The sequence below is a fragment of the Camelus bactrianus genome, chromosome 9 (assembly GCF_048773025.1).
Source record: "Camelus bactrianus isolate YW-2024 breed Bactrian camel chromosome 9, ASM4877302v1, whole genome shotgun sequence".
Taxonomy (NCBI): Eukaryota; Metazoa; Chordata; class Mammalia; order Artiodactyla; family Camelidae; genus Camelus; species Camelus bactrianus.
Window position 1 is genome coordinate 62,028,024 of NC_133547.1, and position 17,176 is coordinate 62,045,199.

Here is a 17,176-nt window from a genome sequence, read left to right on the forward strand (position 1 = left end):
TTCACATTACTAAAAAAGGTAAGTTCAAAATTGGAAGTTTTCTTTCAGTTTAATAAAAAAAAAGGTTGGGGGAGAGGGGTATCCATATTAAGCCTGAATGTTCTAGCATCTGCTAAGTGTCCTGAACATGCTCTCTCCATTCAGAGGAAATGATATCCATCTGGACGGAGGGAGAGAGAGAAGAGGTGGGAAGAGGAGAAAGTTGCCCAGAAAATGGGTTTGGGTTCTCTGAGCAGAAGAGAATCAAGAGCGGCTCCCTGTGCTGTGCAGACCTGACTGACATGACCCCACAGACAGACCTATTAAAAAATACTGAGTTCCTCATCAGCAGAAGGGTCCACACATGGACAGAAAACCTCGAGGTGAGGATGACTGGCCCCTTCCAAAGGACAGAGTATCTATATTTATAACCTCAGTGGAAAAAAGTGCCCTTCTCTGCAGTGGAGACTCAAGAACTTGATATCAAGAACTAAAACAGAGGAAGTAAGTTCTGACTCTTACCCGGCGCGTAAATGTTTTCCCACACTTAGAACAGACGAAGGCCGCAGGGACAAAGTTGGGGTCGTGATAGCGTTTGAAGTGCATGTCGAGGAGCTGTTTCTGGCGGAAGGTCTTGTCGCAGTGGCTGCAGGCATAAGGCTTCTCGCCGGTGTGGGTGCGCTTGTGCATGATCATGTGCCTCTCCTGCAAGGGCGCGGGGTGGGAGAAGGTCTCAGAGCCTGTTGTAGGGCTGCTACTCCAGCCACCACCTGTGTGCAGGTAAGCTGGCAGACCTTACTCTCCCAAGGGTCTAGGCTCAAAGCTGCTTGTTGAGAGGATAAAGTTAACTTTACTGAGGCACAGAACTACTTCCAAAAATCTTAGCACAGATACACTCACTCCTGCTGGGCTGCTTCTGTAGAACACTCCCAAGCATCAAGCCCCAGGACCAGGACCAGATTCTTCCCTTCTCTCAAGTCCTGGACTTAATTCCCACAGTTCTGAGAAAAGCTAGTAGTCTGGCTAGAGGGAGTGGAGGGCGGGGGAAGCTGTAACAGAATAAAAGGTCAGATGGAACCTACCATGATACAATAGAGAAGCAGGACCTCTAAACAATCTCTTAAACCATAGTTAGAAAATATTATCCTTACAAAGAGCCACCATACAAGGTATATAAAAATCCTCTGAGAAAACCTAACATCAATGGGACATCATTTTCTAACTATGAAAGTCTCTACCTGTCTGCAAGCGTAATCACACTGATCACATTTAAAGCGCTTCTCGTTCTTGTGTGACTTCTGGTGCTGGATGAGGGCATAGCGCTCATGAAACACAGCATCGCAGTATCGGCACTTCTTGCCCTGCTCAATATAGGAATGCTGCTTTCGCAAGTGGACACCTGAAAGCAAAATACAAAGCCCAGTCTAACTTGTGAAAACACAAACAACAAACAAGCATTTCAAAAAGTTAAGAAAACATTTCTTTTTGCCTATTAAAATAATTACCCATTAACAATGATTTACCTTACTTTGTCATGATGCCTCCCTGCAATACAGAAAATGAATTAAAAGGAGGAATAACAACAGACATGGGGAGACTAGCTGAAATGCTGAAATGGGATAGGTGAGAGGTGGTGGTGGTTTGGACACAGGAGACAACAGTGGGTATGGAGGGCAAGGGAAGAACTGATGAGAGATCTAGGAAGCTGAATCAACAGGATTCAGTGAGAGTGAGGAAGAGAAAGGTGGGTATCAGGAATGACCTCCAGGTCTGTGGCTTGGAAAACTATTGAGACAAGGAATATTGGAAGAGGGCTGAAGCCCAAGCTGTGTTGGGCAAAGGTGAGGGGGCAAAGGAATTTTAGACCTTCAGTTTTGGACATGTTGAATTTGAAATGCCAATGGTATCAAAGTGGGGTAGAGATGGCAAGGAGTAGATGATTATATAAGCCTAACTCAAAGGAAAGATTTGGAGTAGGATTTGAGTGAGACCATGGGAGCTGATGAAATCACTAAGGCAAAAAGAAAAAAATGAAAAAAGTCTGGGTCATGCCTTAAGAAATCTAACAATTAAGATCAGTGAGATGAAAAAAGGGTTAAAACAAGAGAAGGTTGAGAGGGAACAATCAGAGAAAGAAGAAAACCAACAGGATATAGTGGCATGGAAGCCAAAGAATGTTTAAGGAGGAGGGCGCAGTCCACTGTGAAGAATGATGCTAAGAGATTAAGGGAGATGGGAAGTTGAAGGTTTCTTACATTCTGCAATGTGGGGTCATAGGTGCTCTCAGACAGAGCCACTTTACAGAGAGAGGATATAAGCTGGATGGGAAGGAAACCAGATGCTCAGGGAGAGAAGACTAAGGGATGTAACTCTTCATGACGACTGGCTCAGAAGGAAGTAAGAGTTAAACCTAGAAGGGAAAACTTACTATTTTTTTTAAAGACAGTAGAGACATAAGCATGTTTAGAGTTGAAGAGAAAGATTAGAAAGAGTGAGAACACGAAAATGAAGGTAAAGAGGCAATCCTTGACCATGTAGAGGCTGTCAAGACAGGCAAGTCAAATTAGAGTAAAGGAGAAGGGACAAGCCACAGACAAGAAGAGTGACACCAACTCTCTAGTAGCAGATGGGGAAAGAGGATGAAAGCAGGTAGATTTATACGTTTGATAACAGGAAATTTGAAGTTTCAACCTGTTGCCTTTATTTTTTTGAAGTAGGATACATACTAAGAGCAGGCAGGCAGAGAGAAAAGAAAGATAAGAGGTTTAAAGAAAGTTAACAATGATTTACCTTACTCTGTCGTGGTGCCTCCCACATAGCAGGCACCCAAACATGTATAGAATGAATGAGTGAATGGAAAAACTGAGGAAAATGGGACAACAATTGATGTGGACAAACAGTTGGACTACCCAGGAGCAAGGAGAGCCCAGCTAGACTTAGGATTATGAATTTATGGTGCTACCAATCTGCTTCAATCAAGGCGACATCACATCAAACTTAGAGGGCCAATTCTGGGGAATGGAAATAAGGTTAAGGGAAAGGGATGGCACATGTTCATTGTATGAAGGCCTTTCATACAAAAATATATTACTTCAAGTTATTTTTAGGCCTCTTCTTTCCCCTTCTGGTCCTCAGATAGAGACCTAACAGCTATATAAGACTTTCTTTCATATGTTCCTATTAAATACTCACAATAACAACCCTGTAAGGTAGGTATTATTGCTATTTATCAGTTGGAGGGTGGGAGGACTTAGATATATAAAAATAGGTAAAAAAAAAATTTCTTCTATATAGCACAGGGAACTATATTCAATATCCTGTAATAAACTTTAATGAAAAAGAATATGAAAATGAATATACGTATATATATGCATGACTGGGACATTGTGCTGTACACCAGAAACTAACACATTATAACTGACTATATCTCAATTTAAAAAGAAAGAAAAAAGGACTTAGAGCAGTATTGAGAGGTGAATCTTGACTCTAGTAGATCTATCTCCAAAGTCCATGCTTTCCTGTGTCCCAAAGTGATGAATCTTAATTACTGCACATTAGAGTGAAATCAGACCTGCTTTAAAGAGGGAACAAAAGTCTGTTTGGGAATGGTTTTGGGTGGTAACTGTTATTTGACAGCTCTTAGGCAATGAAGTGCTTCATAAAGAGCTCATTATTAGGGTCTAAGAGGTATCACCCAAGTATAAAACAAACAAGGTACTTATTTGCATCACAAAAGTGAATAATTTTTTTTTAAAAATCTAATAATCCAAACAATGGCATAACGGCTCACACACACACTGCCATGAGATATTACTGGCTTAGATTTTAGCTTCTGGTAAGAACAGTAAAACTCTTCAATTTACCTGAGGACAGTGCTTCTTAGATTTTTCTAACAAAGTCCTTTCACAGTAGCATAATAGAATAAATATGTGACCCACTGGATCTTACGTGGAGCCCAAAGTCTTCTCCTTTAAGCCCACAGTTTCATCTTAAAAACATGTCAGTCTGCAGTTTGTTCAATATAGTCATGTTAATGTAAAAAAAAAGTTTCAAGACACCAGCTAAAATGTATAACTTTACTCAAAATCTTTTGAGTAAAACCAGTGCTGCAGAAAGACAGGCCAAGTTTATGCTGTGGCTCAGCATATGGATACTTATATACTCCCCAGTGTGAGGAACAGCTCTAGAGACCTTGAGCAGACTCAAGTCCAGCTTTGCCACTCATAAACTGTGTTGTGCAGCTTTGGTCAAGACACCTGTTCATCACCTATAAAGCCTCAGGTTCATCACCTATAAAGCTAGAATATGCCTTGGTGACTTCATAGGTTGTAAAGATCAAATGAATAAAGAAGTAAAATAAAAGATAATCTATAAGTACAATTTATCTAACTGTATAATAACATTATATAATAATAGTATTATTATATATTATTACAGTTATTATATAGTATTATATATTATTCAGGCAGCAATGCATGCATTTTGGACAGAGAACAGACTGAGACAATTTTTTCTTTCTTTCTTTTAACTACCAGGGACCAATATATTTTACCTCTTTTAAATAAGAAAAACAAAGGGAGAAATCTAGGTGAACTTATCTTTAAGAGTATGGGCCTTACTAAAAGTTCTGCTAATCTCTGCCTCTACATAAACTCTAGCTTTAATTATACACAGAAATATAGCTATCATCAAACCAATCAAATAATTCAATTATCTAGAGAAAGTACAAATATTCTGGGCGAAAATAAAAAACCTGAAGTGTACTGACCTTAGTTTGAATCATACTATGGTCACTTCCCTATTTGAGGACTTTAACACTACCAATGAGGGCTACTAATTAAAAATATACTGTTTTCTTTCATTACAGCTGCCATTAATTTATAGATGAGCTTTACTCAGGAAAGAATTTTATAGCCTAGCTGCAGTAAGAGAAAAGATAGAAAAAAATTGCAGAGCAGCAATGGCTTTTATTAAATAGCAGGCCATTCACACACATAAAACATAAGTCAGAAAAGAAAGCAATCTGTGATCTTCATTATTTTCACAAATCCATCAAAACATATTTTTCATTTGCCACTAGTTAATTTACTTACCCAAATCACTTTTTCGGGCTATGACAGTGTCACAGTGGGGACAGTGAAATTTGGCCACATTTTCTGTGTGCTTCTGTAAAATGTGCATCTTCATGGTACCACTTTGGGTAAACCGTGCATGACAAATATAACATTCATAAGGTTTTTCCCCTTAAAAAGAAATACAGAATGAACAAATTAGATGAAATGACTAAATAGTACAATTTAATTGGAGGGTAATCCACGTGGCAGATAGGCTAAGGCACAGAGATCTACAGTTTGTACTCAGGAAGGCAGAGGCTCAGGCCCACAGCCTGGCTCACGCCTATCTTCAGAGATAGAAAACAAGTCTCAAACTGTGGCCGCCACCTCTGCTCTGCCCAGCTCTGTTACGGAGTCCTTCACATTAGTAAGAGTAGTTCCTACAGCAGTACTTAACCTTTGGGGGAAGAGTAGATGGGATGACAGGAAGACCTGCATGTTTTTCTTTTTAGGAAAAGATAGTACTTAGGAAAACTGACAAGTTGGGTTAGGCAACCTATCCAAACTTCTAACAGTAAAACCTTTCCATTCTCCAATATTCAGAGCAATGAGTTCCGAAGCTATACCAGAGAAGTATCTGTCAATCATACATAACTCTCATGCCAGCTTCCATTTGGGTAAGTAATAGGGGCATGTGGTGATTCACAGTCCCATGCGATCCACTAAAACGCAGTTCATTAATACAACAAGGAAGGGAGAAATCCTACCTGAATGGGTTCTCATGTGCCTTTTCAGCTTGTATGTGTCCCTGCTGGCATAACTGCACAAGCTGCACTGGAAAGGACGCTCTCCAGTGTGAGAGCGAATGTGACGTTTTAATTTGCTGACCTGAAACACAAAAGCAACCAAACCTCTTAACCTTTCGTTAACACAGACTGTGATGTGATATGCACTGTGGATCAGGCACAAAAGCTTAGTTTAGGGGCACCGAAGTTCACAATACAGAAAAAGTCTAAAAAATAGTATTTCTTCCTCTTCATTATTTCTAACTGTGGCCTCTCAAATCATATCATAATTCAAGGGAAGAGGGTAAAATGGATGTGGGCACAGATGAGTCAAGGTGGGTTATTATTAGCTGTTTAGGCTGGGTGATATTTCTATGTATGTTTGAAACTTTCCGTAAGAGTTTAAAAATAATCCATGCTTATTTGTGGATCAGTTTTCTAACAAATTTTGAATCCAAGTTTGTAAGGAAGTTTTAATTCCCCTCAGCCTCTCTTTCTATCACCAGCACTTCCTAGACAGGCCACGTATCAGGGACCTCTCACCTTCCTTACTATGAACATATGCTTTTCACCTCCTATTGGGTACCTCTCCAACAGAGTAACTTTCAAACTTGATTCTAAGAAGTGCTACGAACACTTACTAATGTTTGATTTAAAATTTTAAAAAGTATTACAATTTTTACACTAAAATCCTCCTGCACTTCTAAGTGCTACACAGTAAAATTTCACACACTGTAAGGCTAAAGGATGGTCCCAACAGCATTACTGAATAATTCTCTTTCCAAGAGTTGCCTACTTATCACATTAAAATTCCTATATACACAAGGATCTATTCTTTTTCAACAAACTATTTGTTTATTCCTGCTCTACTATCATACTATCTGCATTTACCATATAGTTTTACAACAGCCAATAATAGCACAAACCTCTCATTCTTTTTTCAAATTTTTCTTAGTCATTCACATTTACTCTTCCAGTTGAAATTTAGAATCAACTTGAAATCTCTCTTCATCTATTAATGTCCTTTGGAAAAGTCTGAGATATTCTCTTCGTATAGGTATCAAATTTTTTTATTGTTAAGTTCACATTATTCATTTTATTGCTGTTAGGATATGAACCTGTTTCCTACTATTGACTATTACTACTACTATTGAATATTAAATAAATCACTGATTCTTATGTTTTTATCTTGGATCTGACTACCCAACTGAACTCTTACTGCTCTAAGTTTTTCAGCTAATACTCTTGAATTTTCTATTAAAACAAATATGCCTGCAAGAAATGAGTTTTGTCTTTCCATTTATAATTCATTTCTTATTTTATTACCTAGGATTTCTATGCAATGTTAAAATCATTAACAGTAAAAATGGATACCTTGTCTTGCTCCAAATTTTAACGGGAATACTTCCAATGTTTCAGAGTTAATTAGGATGGGTTTACTACAGGTTTCTAGTGTATACTTTTTACAGTAAAGATGTTTTCTTCTACTCTTGACTTGCTATATCTTTAAACAGTAAGAACTATTGAGTTTTATAGTTTTTCAATAATCTACAGAAGCGACTATATGGTTTTTATTTAATCTCTCAATGTAGTACAAAATAATAATTTCCTAATGTTGAACTACTCTTGCATTTTAGATACATTCTATTTAGTAACCACTTATCTTAAAAATTCCTAAAAATCTGGTTTATTAATTTATTTAGAATTTTTGCTTTTCTGTGAGAACAAGATGCAGTTTTCTTTTATCATTATCCAGTTTTGGTAACAGGGTAGCCTCAAAAACTAAAGGTGATAAAATCTTCCATTTTTCTTTTTCTCTCTTTTTTTAAAGTACAGTCAGTTACAATGTATCAATATCTGGTATATAACATAATGTTTCAGTCATACATATATTTGCTTTCACTCTTTCATTCTAGGTTACTATAAGATATTGAATATAGTTTCCTGTGCTATGCAGAAGAAATCTTTTTTTTTCCTGTTTTATATATATAATAGTTAATATTAGCAATTCTTGAACTTCCAATTTATCCCTTTCCACCACCTTTCTCCAAATCTTCCATTTTTAAATGCTAATTTCTTGTCTGGAATGATATGTGGACTAGTGTTCTTTAATGGGTACACTTTTCACACTCAATAGTTATAATTTTTTTTTTGTTGGTGAGGAAGGGAGGGGAGTGGGAGTCTTAATAACCCAGTAAGATTTTCTATCTCACATTAAGTCAATATGAAAAGAAAAAAGAAAAAAACTTTAAGTGGAGGAGGGTATAGCTCAAGCAGTAGAGTGCATGCTTAGCACGCACGAGGTCCTGGGTTCAATCCCCAGTACCGCCTCCAAACATAAATAAACTCAATTACCTCCCCCTCATAAAAACAAAAAAACAAAACAAAACAAAAAACCCCAAAATCGAGAAGTCAGTATGAGGATAGTTTACATCCCCATATTGGAATCATGATCTTCCTAAAAAAGGCACCAACAAGGAGATAAACACTCACTTCTACACTGGCGTAATCGCACATAGAACACTTAAATGGCTTCTCATGGGTGTGTTTATAACGACGATGCCGCACCAATTCTCCGCTAGTCACAAAGGCCATGTCACAGTCTGGGCACTTGTGAGGACGAGTACCTAGAGAAAGGTGGGTGTAACAGGAAGACAAGATCAAGGGCACAGTTAATAACAGAGTTCAATGTGTGACACAGAACTGCTGCATGAGGTTAGACCCTGGCCATTTCATCAACCCTGCCTGAGAGTAGCTCCAAAAGCTATGTGAGAACCTGGCTAGTGCTGACTTTACAACACACCTCAAATATACAAACACATGCCACATATTTAGTTCCTTTTAATTACCCATTTGAGTTCACTGCTTTTGAATACAAAATCTTTTTTATCCCTGTTTTGTAAATATTCTGGTCACTATGGATTACAGGTTAATAGAAACACCATTCTGTTTCAACTCTTGCTAAAAAACATAGAACATCTTTTAAACCTCAATGTTTTATCAAGTATAGGTCACAGAATGAAGTTATTTGACTCGAGATCCTTTCACACATCAAATCTTACTGTATTATGACTATACAAACAGGGCCATTGGGCTGTCCATACTGACACTTTTTCTTTAAAAAACATACACATATAGTAGCATATTTTCTGTAAACTTGTTTTGATAATGAATTCTACAGATTTATCAAAGGCTTTATAAAGTAGTACTGCCTTTTATGTAATTTCAACAGATCACTTTCAAACATTCATGTCTAATACTTTTTTGTGATCTGAGTGTCAGATCATGGACTATTTCAACATTTTTATGAACTAATAATATACCCTCTATTTTTTTTTTAATTTTATTTCACTGAGATAACCTTACTGTTTTTAATATGTCTTCACCAAGTAGCCCCACAACATAACATTATTTTAGTAGATCTTCTCTAGCCACTTTATATTCTGAATACTGCATGGAAATATGCCCAGGTAATAATGACAATAAGGAGGTAAGTCAACAGCAGAACACAGTGCTGTTTTTCACAGGATATTATTTAGAAACTAGGGGACAATCTTTAGTAATTGTGGGCTGCAGGTAAGGGGTGAAAAGCAAGGTAATCCCAAATACCAAAATCAAAGGCAGGCTACTCTGAGAATGGAATTAGGAAGAGTCACAATGTAATGAGTGGGACCAACCATATGCAGAAATGATTTTCCCAGAGATTTGAGAGAACCCTGGAGAGGGAAATGGGATGTGATAATGACTAAAAAATTCTAAAGAATATTCATTTGCTCAATTTGCTTCTTTAGTATCACTGAGGATGTAAGAGTGAAGGATAGAGGTCTTACCTATGAAAAATGCATAGTCCAGCAGTACAAATAAGTAAAACAATTTACAAGAGAAGGAAAGCAACAACCACTTCTATTAGGACAAAGTGAGTTGAAAAAGAATTTCCAATGTTTACCTACTATTATCTACAGGAGAGTAAGAGGCCTGCCTCTGGGAGACATGAATGTGGCAATTAGAAAAGTGGACACTGCTGTGGGACAGGATTGTCACAGGGTTGTACCACATGACTGCCTATGTCCTTCTGCTTAAGGTCCATGCTCACCAAATCACCCTTCAATTTCTACGGCATCTTGACTCGGCATCCTAGAATGCAATACAACTGCATCTTAAAAATGAAAAGGTATTCCTCACCATAAACTGATTTTCTCATATGCATCTGACACTTGAGGGTTGGTTAGTACGAGTTAGTTCTGCTAAATCATCCCTGAATATCCAGGTAGACTGAATTTCTTATTTCCAAAGCTAAGGACTAGACCATGACATGCAGTGCCCACGTCAAGGTAGTCCCATTTTGGGAAGTCCTATCATGGGGCCAGCTGCTTTTATTTAGTCAGATGCCCTTTTCCTAGTGTCTTCGAACTACCAAGTAAAATATATTATCAAGTGGCTGGCTAGAAACTAGGGAGCTGGTAAAAAGTAACTAAGTCACACTGGCCAATACAGTAACACAACATAGTGCGTACAGGCCGACTCCTACTTGATCGTGTTCATCAGACAACCAGCACAACAAATCAGAAACAAGAGTTGTCATATAGATGAGGTGGACAATCTGGATGGAGGAAAGCTATTCTGCATGAAGAACCAGGTAAGAGAAGTTTCTATTAGTGCTTGTAGCCAAGTGCCAATAGAGAAAGAGAGCCTAGAAGAGTCTAAAGAGAGCTTCAGTGCAGTCCCTCCACATAGTGACCCCAGGACCAGACTGCAGCCAACATGAAGCTAATATTAGAATATTAAGTATGTACAGAGCATAACTGCTGGAATGGTGTCTTAAATTATCTACTCTGGGACTATGAATTACTTATCTTCCTTGAGGTGAGACAACCAGAAACTACAGTTTTTACAAAAGTAGGATTTCATTTCTATTTCTAGAAATGTTCTTCCTCATAGTGCTGGGCAATTGCTGCCTGGGAGTTTGGGGGGTTATTTTTTGTCACTGTTGTTAAAACCTTGTTAACACAATGGTGATTCCATCAGGAAATATTATAGGTTAACTATCACAGAAAATCTTTTTCTGAATCATCATCCTTATATAATTTGTATTACTTTCCACTAAATTTTTTTTCTTTTTTTTTTTTGAGTAAAGGTAGATTTATTCAGAAAGATACACTGAAAGGCAAGAGAAAGGCCATGAGGTGTGGGGGTTGGGCGCTCAGATTAAAAGTAGGTACACATTCCATAGACAGAATGTGGGCCGACTCTGACAAGGGAGAGAGAAGGGCGGCCTCCACTAAATTTTCTTTACATTTTCCTAAAACCAAGTCCATCTGCTTAAAGTAAATCAAGATTATAAAGAGGGTACTATAAGAGAGAACAAAAATCTTCTCATTCTTTTCTCTCTGACTGTTCTTAGTCCTCTTTGCTCAGCCTATCCCTCCATCAGTTTCTTTTTTTTTGATTTTTTATTCCTGAAAGTACTTTGAAAGATTATGTACTCTCCCTGTACACTTAAAAAAATTAATTTTATCACTGTATTATTTAATTATCTTATTTTGGTGGGGGGGAAGGTAATTAGGTTTATTTATTTATAGAGGTACTGGGGATTGAACCCAGGACCTCATGCATGCATCTCATGCATGCTAAGGATGTGGCTCTACCACTTGAGCTATGCCCTCTCGCCTCCCCCGTACATTTTTAAGTTGGCATTTCTAAAATGTTATCTTAAGTCTAAATAGTTGCAAGGATGAGTTTTCTGATATATTGCAAATATCAGTATTTTTAAATGAAACTGTTACATCATTCTTCTAAATAAATCTAATGAAATCTAAAACAACAAAAACAAAAAACTTCTCCCTCTTATTCACACTGAAATCAGCTTAGAGGACATTTAAAACCCAAGTTGTAACCTTAGCTATGCTATAAGCCCCCAACATTTTTACCCAGCACCTGTGTGTGTGTTAAGGTGATTCCTCAGAAGGGTGACTGTTCTGAAAGCCCTGCCACAGAGATGGCACTTGTGTGGTCTCTCATCAGTGTGACTTTTCATGTGACGATCCAAATTTGAACGCCGTGGACACGTATAACTGCAAAGCTCACACTGGAATGTCTTCTTTACACCTATATGCAAAATAAAACACTTAACTTGTTGCTGGGTTTCAAAGGGTTACGATTAATCCTAATCTTAAATTTCCACAAATATATTTCATCTGCCTTTTATAACCAAACCCAATCTATGTCATACTGAGTCATAATTATCCCATGCCACTAACAGATTTACTTCTTTCTCTTCAGGACTCAAAAACTACTCAATCTGGAAAAATTTCTTTTAAACTGGCTAAAGACTGGTACCCACGTCATGCTGTTTAAAAAAAAAAAAAAACCCATTTAATATAAAATAACCTGCTTATGCACTGTATTATGTGCTTTATCCCAAAATGGTTTTATGAGAGTATAATGAATAAACTCACTTTACCTTTCTTTTTAATTTTTGTTGGTTTTGGAGGCTTCATGTTACCAACCACTTTCTCTGCATTAACCTCCGACAGCAGACCCTCCTGCTGCTCTTCCTCAAAATCGTAGACAGACACATCCACATCTTTGCCCTCCTCTGTGTAACGCAGTTTGCTCTTTTTGGTTTTCTTTGTTTTTTTGGCTGGTGGCTGATAGTCTGGGTCTTTTTGCCAACTAGGATCTTCCTGAGGCGGAAGTTCGCCTTGTTCTAGCGTCTCCACCTCTCCATTGGCCCCTACTTTCACCACTTGAAACCCTTCAGGCAAAGGTAAGGTGTGACATATCATGGGTTCACTTTCTGTAAGGCCCTCTTTAGACACTTCATTCTCATAAGCCCCCTGAAGTTCTTCTACTGAAGTGGTAGCAACGGGTACAGTCACAGGAACGGGTACTTGCACAAGCTGGAGCTCTCCTATGTTTATAGGCTGTTCCTCCATATTTACAACCTGCAAGGTTATAATCTGGGTATCGTCCACAGCAGCCTCTGCTTCTGGAGCGACTGCACCCTCCATTACTTCAGTCTTCATCTGAAGAAGGGTAGGATCCAGTTGTTCCATCATTACCATCTGTACACTGCTATTGACATCCTGGACCACCTCACCCCCATCAGTCTGGTTCTGGGGTAGGTGGCAAGCGTCCTCTTCCTGGCCCCCTTCCCGGCGTCTCTGGTAAGTCTTTCTCTCCTTTCCTTTAATGAAAGTTTCAGACTCTTCCACAATGGCTTCAACCGCCTCACCTTCCATTTCCCCTTCCTTTATCAAGGGAGAACATAGATTGTTACTTAAAATAAAGTTTGTCTAAATGAAAACATACACATACAAGAAAGACCTCTGATGAATAAATTAGGCATCAATGGTTGTTAATATTACCAAAAGACACAACAGATATTACGTGCCTCTTCATGGAAGAACGGAACACCACCTATGAAGTCTTGTTAAACAAAACAAAAAAACCCTGAAACTAATCAAGCCTCTAGATCCTACTACCAATTAACAGGAAATTGATCACAGAGGATGTTAAATTACACTACAGGGATGAAATTCATGAAATCCAGACTGAAGGAAACTGCAGGATTAACTACCCAGTTTCTTTTGCAAATACATCACCAGGAGAAAAAACTGGGAAGGACGGAGGGAGAACCTACAGATCAGTGGGTCTCAACCTGGTGTTACTCTGCCTTCAGGGTACATCTGGAAAGGCCTGGACACAATTCTGGTTGTCACCACTGGGGTGGGTGTGCTACTGGTATCTAATATCTAGGGGTAGTAATTAGTGGGTAGAGGCCAGAGACGTTATTAAACATCCTGCTATATACAGGTCAGTACAACAGAGAATTAATGGGCCCAAAATGTTAATAGTTCAGAGGCTGAGAAATCCTAATTCAAACCAACAAATGGTTTTTAAAAAAAAAGACATGAGACAATGATATTCAACTTCGGATATTTGATTAAATTAGTTACTAACAAAACTGATTCAAATCTTACATATTTCCTGTATCTATTTATAAAAACACTGGCAGAGGGCCTCATTGTTTTTAGCTAAATTCGACCTTAGAAAACATGGTGTCATAGTGTTTTGTTGGAGCCAGAATCAGAACCTGGATCCAGACTCCAATGATTCTGCTTATAGCTACCACACACTACCATCTCCTGTCTCATATCGTCAACTTGACATTCAGTATCTCTCTCCTCTATGAGACTATGAGTTCCTTAAGGACAAGGACCATGTATAACAAGCAGTTTTTATTCTTTAGCACTGTGCCCAGGTTGGTAAGAACTCAATAAATGCTAACTGAATATATAACAGAAATTAGGGGGGGAAATCAATTTTTTCTGGGGTGAGGGGTATAGCTCAGTGGTAGAGTGGGTGCTTGGTGTGCAGAAGGTCCTGGGTTCAATCCCCAGTGCCTCCATTAAGCAGGGAAAGATCAGTTTTGTATGATTCTTAGTTTCTAGCTCTTAAGTCTTGTGAGTATTAGGAGTACCCAGATACCTAACAGTAAAATGAGTCTGAACAATTATCTAATTCATAGCAATAATCTGACTTAATAAAACCCATAAGTATATAAAAGGTTAATTCAAAACTAAAATGTAAAGTGTTTTGTACTTCTGCCCTATTCTCAAACAAAGCTTTTGCTACTTCTGTGAGAGAGACGTTTTTTCAACTCAGGCACACTAGGAGAGAAGGCTCCTTTAGTTGGGGCCACCTGCAAACAGGACAAATAATAAGACTATACAGGCCAGGTCCTGCATTCTAGGAGTTACTGTCTAACAAAAGGGAAAGAATTGGTACAGTGGCTCAAGGTAAAAAGTAGATAGGTTTCGAGAGTCCTACATCACGAGATGTGAGATCAAGATGGGAAGGACATTTAAAGGCAGCATAGTGTGTGTGTGTGCGCACGCACACACATGTATTTTGCAGAGGAAGGGGTCTCTATGTAGAATAAATATATGAAGGGTTGGTTATGGGAAAGAATAACGAGTTGCCTTAAAAAGCACAGTACTGAGTAAAGAGCAGAAAGAGAGAGGAGAAAGATATGTTGGTTGAGGCCATAGCTCAGATGGTCTTGAATGACAAAATACTAAGACTATACTCATTTGGTTGTCAATGGAAAACCACATATGCCGTACGAGCAGGGAAAGTTAAGATTTGCTTGTCTGACAAAAAAACAGTGCTTGATTTCCTCAAAAAAGTGTATGGGTATTTTTGCAAAAGAGAGAGATGTATGCATGATACAAGTAACACAACCTGGCTTTCAAGGCCCCACAGTATCTGACCCCAGGCAACCTATTCAGATTCATGACATGCTGATCTTTAGCTATTACTTTTCTTTGCATGTGTCTACTGATAAAATAACCACACTAATTTGCACTTGTATTTTTCTCAAAATGACCCATTTCCCCTGTTGGCTTATGAAAGCTCTTTGAAGGCAAAGCCAGGCCTGAAGCAACCTACATTTTTGGACAGATTCAGCAAACTCCACCATCTGTATGGAACAAAACCAAGGCTGATGGAAAACCTTGTGGGTTGCCCTCCTGATTTGTTACATCCCCTACTTTCATTATTAGCTCCTTGTTCTCAACAACCGAAAGAATACTACAAAGCTCAGTACGAAGACCTCTTACTAGCTGTTCTATTAACAATGGGGGCAAATTTAATAAACTGTTATCGCAGAACCTGAGGGTCAAGAATGCTTTATAATATGCCTATAAATAAAAGTGTAGAGTGCTTCATAATTCACCTGTAAATAAAAAATGTCTAAGCATCATTGTGCTAGCATTTATTAAGAACTTACTTATATTTCTGGTCATGAAAGACTACTTCAGGCATGATCCTAACTATAATTACTTTTATATAATCAATATTGTTCAGATGAATTATTTTTGGGATAGGAATGCTCTATACTAGCATTATCCAATAGAAATATAATGGAAGCCACAAATTAAAAATTTTCTAGTAGCCATATTTAAAAAGTAAAAAAAAACAGGTGAAATTAACTTTAGTAATGTATTTTATTTAACCCAGTATGTCCAAAAGATTGTTTCAAGATGAAACTCAAAAAATTGAGATATTTAATGTTCTTTTTTCATAATAATCTGGTATATATTTTGCCCTCACAATATACCTCAACTTGAACTAATCACACTGTAAGCTTTCAACAGCCACACGTGGCTAGCAGCTACTGTACTGGACAACATGGTTTATACCTTTGTTACTCAGAGTATGATCTGAGGACAAGCAACATTGGCTTAACTGTGGAACTCGTTAGAAACACAGAACTTCAGGTTCTACCCTTGACCTACACAATTGGAATTTGCAACTTAATAAGTCCCCAAGTGGTGTCATATATTATAGTTTGAGAAGTACTACCGTATACCATTACTCTTCTCACATACATTTTTTTTTAAGTTTTCCAGGCTATGAAGGTCCTGAAATTAGCACCCCGTCAAAGATGAAGATAACTGCAACACTGGAGTTAGGAACAGAGAAAAAGCCCCATCTACCTTGGCAGCATTCTTGGAAAAGTATCAAAGGACAAGAAAAAAATTCACCAGCTGTAAATGCTAATGCTGGTCTTGCCACAGAATCACAACATAATCCCAGGCTATTCAGATATCCTTAATAATAAAACTGGTGGAGGAAAAACATTTAATCTCTGAGCTCTGTGGAGTTTTTATAGCACACAATTTAAAGAACACAGAAAAATCCATCTTGTCTCTGACATAAATTTGAGAACTTAAACATAAGAAATTGCTTGTTAATAACCAAGTCCAACCTAAAAGAGGTCACAGAATTATAAACCAGGTAGAAAAAGAATTGGTACAAAGGAGTACAAATTGATACCAATTGTCTTGCCAGGGAGTTGATTTTCATATGGCATAAGGTCCATGAACATCAGCATCTATCCAGGATTTTAAGGCAGTAGATTCTATTTTTATAGAGAAAAATCAGACACTAAGCAGCCAGCCACTAGCCCTTCCCATATACTACTTAGAAATCTCAGTACATCCGTTCCAGCAGTGGAACCCTCTACTTAAATTCCTCCAAGAGGTGGGTATTGCTCAGTGGTAAAGTGCATGCTCAACATACAAAAGGTCCTGGGTTCAATCCCCAGTACCTCCATTAAAATAAATAAATAAACCTAATTACCCCCCACCACCAAAAAAATAAAAATAAAATTCCTCCAAGAAAAGGGAGTCTCTGAATCAATCAGTAACTAACCTAATAGGCTGGACCAGGTCTCCCTCCCCACTCCCTGGGGACTGTTCTCCTAGCTGTGTCTGATTCATCTCTTCCCTCCCTCTAGGACTCAGCTCTAACTCGTTTCCACACAGTTTGTCAAGTCTCTCTCATGTTCTC

The 17,176-nt window shown here is 38.1% G+C and overlaps 1 protein-coding gene across 5 annotated transcripts in view; it reads right to left on the reverse strand.

Moving 5' to 3' along the window:
* CTCF (CCCTC-binding factor) overlaps positions 1–17,176 on the reverse strand; it is a 44,973-nt gene that overhangs the window by 6,245 nt on the left and 21,552 nt on the right. For all 5 annotated transcript variants that reach the window (XM_074370571.1, XM_074370570.1, XM_074370568.1 and 2 more), the window contains 7 exons: positions 12,279–13,068; positions 11,753–11,923; positions 8,312–8,445; positions 5,801–5,921; positions 5,073–5,222; positions 1,218–1,378; positions 502–684 (listed from right to left, as the gene is read on the reverse strand). In XM_074370571.1, the coding sequence (XP_074226672.1) occupies positions 502–684; positions 1,218–1,378; positions 5,073–5,222; positions 5,801–5,921; positions 8,312–8,445; positions 11,753–11,923; positions 12,279–13,059 (1,701 nt within the window). In that variant the 5' untranslated portion in view covers positions 13,060–13,068. The remainder of the gene's footprint in view (positions 1–501; positions 685–1,217; positions 1,379–5,072; positions 5,223–5,800; positions 5,922–8,311; positions 8,446–11,752; positions 11,924–12,278; positions 13,069–17,176) is intronic.